Here is a 10,935-nt window from a genome sequence, read left to right as displayed (position 1 = left end):
GAACAGTGATCAACCTCATTATATCTATTATATTAACGTGCATTGTACATGTGACATTGGTGTGACCCTTGGTGAATGGTAACGAGTTTTTGAAGCGAATATATTTTACCATGCTAGCTCCTTTCGCTGTCAAGGAGGTTTTCCCACAACCACTTTCACCATACAGGATAAATGGCTTGTTGGAAGGTCCTTGGATGTATGCTTTGATTCTATTGACGATATCATCTCGTCCTTGGAACACTTTACATGAGTTGTTACAAGCGTGTAGATGTTGTAGCTGTTCAGTGTAAACTGCGTCACTTGAAAGCTTCTCATACTTTGCCATTGCTTCATCTACAAGACGCGTCACTGACGAATAGAAGTGTTCCTGAAAATTCTTGAGATATTCTGCATGTGTTTCGGGGTCGATCCCCTCCTTCCCGTTCCAGTCCACTGCGTATTTCACTAAATTAGTAGCTGGACATTTAGCAGGAAGTTTTTCATCTCGAAGTGTTTTCAAAAATTTTTGTGCTTCACCATCTACGTTTCTGGCAGCAAAATCAATGAATTTGGCGGCAAAGCGGAACAGGACGTTTATGTTAGAAATTTCCCGTACATATGCGAGGCAATGGTCGGAAACATCTTTGGCCTTTAGGATTCCACGCTCCACCTCTCGCTCAGTCACTGAAATTATTGAAGTGTAAATGAATAATACTGACTTAGAATGAATTTATCTGAAGCATTAAAACTAATTCTGTTTACCAGAATTATGAAAACAGATATCAAGTACAATAACTGTCGACTGATAAGGAAAACATGCGTTGGTCGTGATTTCCATTTTAATTTTCCAAAGAAATAGTGACAAAAGCATCTCTGATCGGATCATTACTATCACACAAGAAAGTAACAAAGATAGAGGACTTACAACAGATGATTAGCATTCCACAAGAGTAATGAAAAACAATAATATTTTCACTAGAAAACTTAAACGTTAAGCGACAGTGAAATAGCGACAATGGCTGTTTCGTTTCTGGGATATACAAAAAAGATTTAGTTTTGATAAGATGTGTTCATTATCAATGTGAACAATAACAGGATTTTTACCAAAAGCTTATAGAATCTTCAATGTAACTTATATGCATAGAATCATTTAAATTTGCAAAATTGGGTGAAAGGGATAAAAACTTCATGATTTTGTTTTTACGATTTGGCGAATCAACGAAAGTATTGCCGTGCATTCCATAGACCCGAAAAATAGCTTTAAAATATTTAAGATATTTTCAATTTCCTATATTTTTTTCCATAGGAGCCAAAGTATCATATAAATTTCTAAGCTTTGGTGACACTGACAATATCGTGGATATCAAATGAGAAATAAACCCATAATAACAATATTCAGAGGAGTTCTACTTCACAAACCATAATGAACATTTAATAAAGTACATTAATTTGTGACCACTCTGACACAAGTGGGTGGGTGGGTGGGGAAGAGATCGTAATGGGGATTTCAAATTACAGAAGCAGTGATTACTATATTTTCATGGGAGGCTGGTCAGTTTATTTTCCTGTACCAAAGGGTGAAGATTTTTTGTCGGTCAGAAAAAGTACCAGTCCTTCTACAGAAAAGGTACCAGTCCTTCTACAGAAAAGGTACCAGTACTTCTACATGCACCTTCCTACCCCATGATAAAACGTGCCTGCTTTTACATTTTAAATTAATACAGACAAATGTAAAAATCTATATTGAAATTTTTAGTATATTGAAACATTTGAGCCATTTTGTTAACCATACATCCTCTCATGAATGCATGCGTCTGCGTAAACACACATATTAATGAGGGCGCTGGTAAGATAGCACGACAGTACATGTACAATGGTGATGGTACCATCGTACCGAGATTTGTAAACCATCAAATTGTGCGAGATTTTACATGGTACATTTTCTCACCTGTCATGAAATAATTGTGCGAGACACTATATGGTGCATTTTCTCACCTGACATGAAATAATTGTGCATTTGATCCTTGTCCAGTTTCCGGGCGATAAAAAGAACCTGGGCAGCCTTTCTTAAGATACGACATAACCGACCAAACGTGTCCCACCACTCCGCTTGATCCGCCTCTTGTAATTTGGCATGTCTCTGAAATATGCGGATGAATACAAGACTTTATATACTGTTCTGAAAATTGACATTTGATGGAATAAACGTAAAGTTTCTTTAGATATAGGGGTAGGAACTACACACTTGATATTTATACTGTGTCGTTATATTGTAATTTGAACTAATCATAGTTGGAAGAATATCGCGTCTTTATTGCATAGCTGCTATAGATCATGAAATCAAAGACTGATTTTGACACCGATCCGTTGGTTGATAAAGACACAGCTTTTTGTAATATGTTTTCGATTGCTTTTCTGTTTTACCTTCTTTGGAAACTATTTCAATCACATCGAGATGAGTATAATTTATGTTTTAATGATAAGGTCTTGTTAATGATGCAATAGATCTTAAGAATAGATATGTACATCCGCGCCAATAATATGATACCACGTGTATGAAACAGCTACTAAAAGAGTCTTCAGAAAAACATGTAATGAGTACAAGTGGTTTACCTTGTTGTTGAAGTTTGTAAGGATCGTGCTGATTGGCTGCAATATGTAAACAGGTGGCACCGTGTTCGCGTCTTTCTTGTACCACTTATCCAGTAACTCTACCTCCGCCGGGACATCACGCACACATTCACGCATCATGTCTAGTTCCGCTGCATCAATCATCGTTGGTAGAGGTCGATAACCGTATTTCTGACCAAGAAAGACCTAGCAAAAATAAAATAACAATTCATGATAATATAGATATTACACTACAATGTTGAACATTGATATCAGATATTAATAAAACCCTTACACTACAATATTTATCATTGATATCAGATATTGATAGAAGTCTCAGGATATATTATACTACAATGTTTATCATTGATATCAGATATTCATAGAAGTCTAACATGACAATGTTTATCATTGATATCTGATATTGATAGAAATCTTACACTACTTATGGTTATTATTTATATCAGGAATTGACGGAAGTCTTACGGTGATATTGCAATGCATTGTTTATTATTGACTTTTTAAAAACATTTTTCTTGCAGTTTGGTATGATTTATGAACTTTAGTGTAGCGCTTTTGCAGGTCGAAAATACCATTGATATTTTTTTCTTTATTTAATCTTATTTCTTTGACAAATATCAAATAAAATTTGTCGTTCATGGATGAGATGGTTGTTCTTGCTATGTAAACCTGTTTCTATCAACCACATTTCATATTAAACATTGCTGTGTTGTTTGAACCATTGATACATGTAAGTATTTGTAGTCGCATCGCGTAAAATGTACACAAAAAAAATAAATAGGATATACCTGCCTACAAGTATTCTTTGCTTTTGTATCGGAGTGTTTTGTACAATAAAGTGACGGAGAAGTAGAACTATTGATCGACTGTTGAACTGGTGACCCCATCTAATTCACTATCTTATAGACGCTATGTTCTTAAATTACGTTAATTTTACTTTTATATTTCCATTTCCGTTTCCGGTACATCATTAAATGTAACATGCGATTACCACGGCGATAAAAAATAGTTTCATTACGAAATGCATTGGTTACACCGATTTACTAATGGATTTCTATTGTATGTGGCTTATTATCGGCCTTTGTTCAGTTTCAATAAAACGATTTTGGACAATTGGCCGGCGACTAACTCTACCAATAAATGTGTTAGAATGCAATCGACCTACACAGGACGGAAGTGCTAGGCGGTTAGAAAATCGGTTAAAGACATTCGCCAGATTACCTGTATAGTGAAAAGAATTTAGAAAATTGACATAGATTCATACGTGATATTATATGTAAATTAAATGTATATGCAGTGTGCAGGATTCAATATAATCGATTTCTCTGCACAACATAACGTATGAAAGGTGAAGATAACGAAGAGTGATCAATCTCACAATTCCCACAAAGAATACAAAATTAAGAGTAGGGCAAATATGGATCCCTGGACACAACAGAGGTAGGATCAGGTGTCAAAGAAGAGCAATCATCTCCTTTTGACTGGTTACATCCGTCGAGACTCCTATATCTTGATCAGGTAAACGGAGTAATTCGTAATCAAAATCAGTATGTAAAGAACGGCCTAACAATTGGTATGAAACACGTGAGACAGCATTTCACCGAATGACAGGTTGCACTTATGAATCAGATAGTTGTAACGACCACAGAATTTGCGAAATGCCAACTTTAAAACGAGAATATTCAAAATATTAAAGTCTGAATGTCTTTTAAATTCTGTCGAGAATTATTCATTCATGTTGAGACGTTACCAGTCGTAGGTGAAACAGCATACACTTATAACTATGTTTAATTCTTACGGCTGTAGAAGTGAGGGTTTTTAACGTGCTAACGCCTGCCACGACACGGAACCTCCGTTTTTAAGGTCATATCTGAAAGACCCATGATTTTCACTTTTAAGTGCCTAGCGTTTGGCGATGGAGCAACCACCACCTGTGTTTACATCTAAGGTTTGACGCGACCATGGCACGAGCGGGGCTCGAACTCACGACCTCCCGCGGGTTAAGAAGCAAAAGCTAACCACTGAGCTTCCGCCACCGGCTCAAAGTCCGGAAATAAAACCTGACAGTGAAAGTCCGGAAATAAAACCTGACGGCGAAAGTCTGGAAATAAAACCTGACGGCGAAAGTCTGGAAATAAAACCTGACGGCGAAAGTCTGGAAATAAAACCTGACGGCGGAAGTCTGGTTGATTGTGTATTGTTTAACGTCCATCTCGAGAACTTTCCTCTCATATGGAGACGTTTGTGAAAGTCTGGAGATGAAACGTGACAGTGAATATGACATGATCTAAAGGTAAATGAAGTCTGGGGAGACACAATGGCATTTCTCTCAATATAGAAAACTAAACTTTCTATGGTACCTCTTAACAAAATAAGGGTCGCATACTAGGTACATAAAACTCTGTTCTTTCTAAATGTATTGATTGATTGTATATTGTTTAACGTCCCTCTCGAGAATCTTTCACTCATATGGAGACGTCACCATTACCGGTGAAGGACTGCAAAATTTAGGTCTATGCTCGGCGCTTACGGCCTTTGAGCCCGTAGGGATCTTTATCGTGCCACACCTGCTGTGACACGGGACCTCGGTTTTTGCGGTCTACTCCGAAGGACCGCCCCATTTAGTCGCCTCTTACGACAAGCAAGGGTACTGAGGACCTACCTATCCTTACCCAGATCCCCACGGGACTTCTAAATGTAGTGTTACCAACATTACATGCAGTCTTGTTTAGCATCCATGTCATGATCAATTGAGCTAGTTTTATACAAAAGGCCTCGTGTGTTCAATTGCAGTGAATCGATTTAATATTGAAACGCAGGAAATGATTGACTAACGAACTCGATCCATATTTTTCCTTTTTATCTTGAAGACACATCCGAGGTAAACAGGGGCCTTTGTCACAGAGATTAAAACCGCATTAATTCATTTCATACATCAACAAGTTACATTTTATTTAATGTTATTTTGATATCACTGTTGTTCTGTGTTTTATCATGACGCAGCATAATGTTTAAACATTTTCTAGAAACCAACGCACCCTTTTCACATGAACCAGAAACTGTTTGTTGGTTTCACCATTCAAACTTTCAAAACAATACAAGATTTAATGCACAAAATGGCGTAACATTAATTGAAAACTCTTAATTGATAACGTAAACCTTACATGTATGAACCTTTTATTTTCAAGTCTTTTTATAATTTCCGTTTAACACTTCTCTTGCTAAGTTTTAAGACCCGATCCCCTCAGATAGATAGATAAAGAGAGAAAGATAAAGAGAGAGATAAAGAGAGAGATAAAGAGAGAGAGAGAGAGAGAGAGAGAGAGAGAGAGAGAGAGAGAGAGAGAGGAGGGATGGATCATACACCCTTGACTAGCGTAGCGAAAATGGATCAACCAGTATTTTCGCATCTCACAACATGATTAAAAACGTAATTGGATGATTACATGTTGACTAATTAAAACAATTTCCTGTATTTCTTTAAAAAAAATTATAATGAAATTTTCCCTGACAAAAAAAAATAACATGGAGTACTGATATAAGACGACATTGTCATCTAAGTTTTCATATCAAAAATACTCCTTGTACACATGACTTTACGAGGACATGAATACAAGATTTAAATACATGTAGTATATGTGCATATCACGTACTAGTTAGCCAAACATGTTTATGCACATGACATCATTACTAAACATGTACAATATAAACTTGCATACTTACGATAAAATTTGGACCAATCGAAAGTCTTTGGCAGTTGTCGATTTCCTGCATACACAGTTGAGTGGTCATGTGATCGTCTGTGGCTTCATCCCTAACACCCCATCTCATGTCCACAACCTGTAACGGGGAAAAGTGCTCACTAAAATAGGGATTGCACACAGGTGCTCTCTCTCTCTCTCTCTCTCTCTCTCTCTCTCTCAATATATATATATATGGTAGCAATATTGTTTTACCGCTACGGAACCACCGTATATCATTTACAATTTGGATTATTGAATCCGAGGAAATAAAGTTTATCAGTATTTCGCTTCGTGAACTGCTTTCTAAACAATCAGCCTCACTAGAAAGTTTCCCCGTTAATCGTACGCTTTTATTAAAGACCGCAGCGTATATTATGCACATTAATGCCGATAATCAAGGCCATTTTCATGCATTTGATCGCAACGTTTTGATATGAATGGCTTTTTCTCTGACGTTTTGTCACTGTATCCTTTAATTTTAGATAAACATGGAACAAACACCCACTGGCACATTCACGGCCTTTAGCGTTAATATTAGATGCCCGGGTGTTTGAGTTTTCTGAAAGTAATCTAAATCACAAAGCTTCTTGTGAGTAAGGTGGTTGAATGGTTCCATGATCACTCCATGGAATGAGGATTATGGGTAGGGTCGTGAGGATTATGGGTAGGCTCGTGAGGATTATGGGAAGGTCATGATGTTGTCAATCTGACAAAGGCAACGAGTTAAGTTGTATAAACATGGCATTAGATAATGTTTGAAAAACTTCGATGTTAAGTTTAACCCTTGCATTTTTTTTTTTTTTTTTTTTTTTTGCAATATAAAATATGAAAAAGCTTATTTACAATTTCAGCATTTCATGGATTGCTCCGTATAGTGCAACAATATGTAAATTGTGGGAAAAAAAATCATGTATCAAAAATCGTCAACGGTGCATCGTTTGACGTAAAAGACCATATTCTTCTGAAAATGTGAATTTTCTTGAAAACCTTGTTCATGAGTGTCTCAATGATTCTATATTACTTTTCCAGAAAGAAGTTTTATCAATAATAACATCATGTACTTTTTGACTCCAAAACACATTACATTGTTTGATATGGTTGTTCAACACTACACCGTACACTTCATTTTTGACACTTTGGTAATCTTTCTAGACAGATCCAACAAGCATACAAGATTTATGCTAAAGATATTTAATAATTGCATTTATTGACCCAAGATTATTGTTTTCATTTTGGCAATTCGTGAATTTTTCCAGGATTTCAAAAATACATTTTCATGTTGCAACGCACTGCAAAGGGGTTTATTCCTACGCCTCAGGGGCATTTAATCATAATTCTGCACCGAGATCCTGCTTTAAATGAATATGAATTAAATGTGCATTATTTTTATTTTTAGAAATGAACATTACAGCTATTCCTAACTATTCTGAACTTTATGATTTTCACACGTTCTGTAGATGTCTGTAGATAAATACGTACCCTATAGGTTTTTAGATGTCTGGAAAAAAGTTTTCAAAAATATATAATGCGATGCATTTTTGGAATTGGGCGACCCCACTCAATTACCCCTATGGGTGCTACATACAGTGGAAAACGATGTTGAGCTGTTGACGGACGCCCGTCGACTGCAGTAGTTCATATGAGAAATCAAATTCTAAAAAAGATTTCAAGTCATCATTTTACATTGTTTTCATGTCAGAAAAACATCTAGTTGTAAATTGTCCTATTTCAAAACAAATATCCTTTTAATACACTAGATGCGGATCTCAAAAAAGAAAAAAAGAAAAAAAAAAGACAACAAAAAACCGCTACCTCACATAAACTTTTCGTGTAGTGAAGTTAGCCGGGCTACCCAATCACTGTTAATAATCGCGTAATCAAGCCTCAATTGTTAATCAATTTTGCAGGAGAAGCCATGTACGGGAAATGGAAGGATAATTTGGATACCCTATTATGATTTATTTTATTAATCCCGTCTTCGTAATTGACCCGTTCAAAACTACGGCGTCATGATTCACATGCTGATAATGGCAGAATGCTACACTTCCTGTGCCGCAAATGGCAATAGCATTTCCGGACGGAATGTCGTAAACTTTCATTTTCTCTCGAATTCATTTCTTTGTTATTTTTGTCTTGTTTGAAAACGAAGTAAATAAGATTCATTTAGAATAATTAATATGTAATCAAAATACACGATGTTGTGATAAAAAGATAAGAGGAAATGACGTGGATTCCACCGAGACAAATAAAATTAACATCTTTTTTCATCCATTTGGTATCGCATGAGAAATATTCATTAATTTGTTATCAAACTACAGATGGCAGAAGGTGTTTTTTTAAATTATTATTAATTATTGCTCTTGTTAATTTTCTTTAAATCATGATAAGAAACATAGAAAATAGAATTCTACATATGTATCCTTTAAATATATAATTTTACGGTGACATTTCATCACTCATGATTCCTATTAAATCTGAACACACGATTAGCCACGTATTGCGCGCAACTTAGTTACCAAGTTATTTTGATTGGAATTCAATACCAATGATCAGTACAAGCTTAACCCCATGAGCGCCTCGCGTATTAATGGATTTCATGTTCTTAAATCGATGAAATGGCCCTCCCAAAATTAGCTTTCATAACAAATCCTATTAAATTTCAGGAAGATCTAGGATTATAGAATACCGGAGTTTATAATGTTCCAGGTCAAGTTCAGATAATAAAGGCCATGCCGGGCTGTTCTAGACCACAGAACAGAAAGGCTATCGGCTGGGTCAGAAATTTATATACATACATTGTTTCACATACTGCTATGTCACCAACCTCATTCCGTTGTTTCAAAATGGCGGAGACATCAATTTCAAACTGAAAACGCGTTTAAAGCAGCCGTGGATATGATAAAAGCTAATTGAGGATGCATTATAAACGGGGAAGGGGTAAAGTGAGGAGACTAGTGATATTCAATGTTTTATTGTTCTAAATAATCTGAAAATTCCAGGGAAAGGGTACTAAAGTCTTCCTCTTTTCGACTAAATACATGTATCACTCACGTGCATCCAACTCCTACAAAAGAGAAACTGACGCTCGGTCTGTAAGGTTTCTTGATTGTAAGTCTTGAGAATGTGAAGAGTCAGTAAGTACGAGTGGTTATCGATTGTCTGTCGCACGGCACGGCTGGTTTACGCGACTCCTGATAAAAAAGTTACAGTTTTATGTGACTTCTGATAAAACTGCAGATAAAAAATAATGTACGGTATTTGCATATTTCGCACGGTTTGCTGGTGACCGCTAGAATGCATTTCTACCCAATAACTCTAAACAGTCCAATATCCTAAAGGGACCGCGGAGAGTATGATGAGCGCTCTATTGCAACCAAAGAGAATTAACAACTCGTCATTCAGGTACGAACGTCGCCGCTGACATTTGAAAAACACCCTTTATTCACATAAATCGGAACAGACCAAATCCCGACCCAGTTATTATATACTTCGAGCTAGCATCCTTTTTTAGTTTAGCTTTAGTTTCGCATTTGAGTTCGCATCTTTTTATTTTAGCTTTAGTTTCGCATTTGAGTTCGTTATCCTTTTAACTAATTTAGGTTTAAATGTGCTCAGTTGTGTGTTCTGTAAATTATCCTATTTTTATTCTAATATTGTCAGTCATAGAAGTTCCTGAGAGCTTATGTGGCCAGTTGTAATGTATTTATTTTATGTAAAGCCTATAAAAAATAATTTGTTGTATCTTATTTTCACAGCTGGAAATATTTGTCCACTGATATATTAGTATCAGCATTTTTTTTTTTTAAATCATGAACAAATTGTGCCTAAATACAAAACACCACCATGAAACCCTAACTCAGCGACAGTGAATTTACAATTTCTATCAGGGGTGTGATTTTTCCTCTTTTCAGAGGAAATCCTCTGATTTGCTCAATTTTCGAAAAAATGAAACACTCTGGATTTGATCTAAAGTGGCAGTAAATGATATTTTTCCAGGTAGGGTGAGGTGTTTTCCTCCCTCTTTGATCAGTTTTCCTCTGATTTCTGAGGAATTCAGTCACATCCCTGTTCTATAGAACCCTCCTTACTAGTTAGATGAGGTTTCTTTAGCGTGCCAGCGCCTGTCGAGACACAGAATTTCTGTTGTTAAGGTCGTATCAGAAAGACCCGTGATTCTTACTTCTAAATGCTGAACGTTTAGCGAAGGAACAATCACTGCTTATGTTCACTTCTTAGGCGGGACTCGAACTCACGACCTCTCGCATACGAAGCAAAAGCTCTACCACTGAGCTACCACGACCTTTAAAAATTGTGATTTCTCGTATCGGTATAAACAGTGGGATATAAATGCCGGCTCGTGGTCTTTGAGTGGGCTTCATCATAACATGTGCAACATTGTCCAACGGACCACGATGTGGGTCCCAACAATAACGCTATATTGTGTCTCAATCTTGTGATGACACCGTGCGTGCTAAAACTCCACGAGAAAATCTGCAATTTTGTTTTCAACATTAACGTGGCAATATTTTTCTTTAATTAAATTTATTTGTAGATTCAGTTAATGGTTTATTTCTCTGTAAGG

At 36.3% G+C, this 10,935-nt stretch overlaps 1 protein-coding gene across 4 annotated transcripts in view; it reads right to left on the bottom strand.

Annotated features, from left to right (window-relative positions):
* LOC125666889 (NACHT and WD repeat domain-containing protein 2-like) overlaps positions 1-10,935 on the bottom strand; it is a 57,620-nt gene that overhangs the window by 26,716 nt on the left and 19,969 nt on the right. For all 4 annotated transcript variants that reach the window (XM_048900214.2, XM_056152073.1, XM_056152072.1 and 1 more), the window contains 4 exons: positions 6,334-6,450; positions 2,593-2,796; positions 1,975-2,119; positions 110-663 (listed from right to left, as the gene is read on the bottom strand). In XM_048900214.2, coding sequence (XP_048756171.2) covers positions 110-663; positions 1,975-2,119; positions 2,593-2,796; positions 6,334-6,450 — 1,020 coding nt within the window. The remainder of the gene's footprint in view (positions 1-109; positions 664-1,974; positions 2,120-2,592; positions 2,797-6,333; positions 6,451-10,935) is intronic.

Source organism: Ostrea edulis, chromosome 10, assembly GCF_947568905.1.
Source record: "Ostrea edulis chromosome 10, xbOstEdul1.1, whole genome shotgun sequence".
Lineage (NCBI taxonomy): Eukaryota > Metazoa > Mollusca > Bivalvia > Ostreida > Ostreidae > Ostrea > Ostrea edulis.
This window is presented reverse-complemented; position numbering and strand designations above follow the sequence as displayed.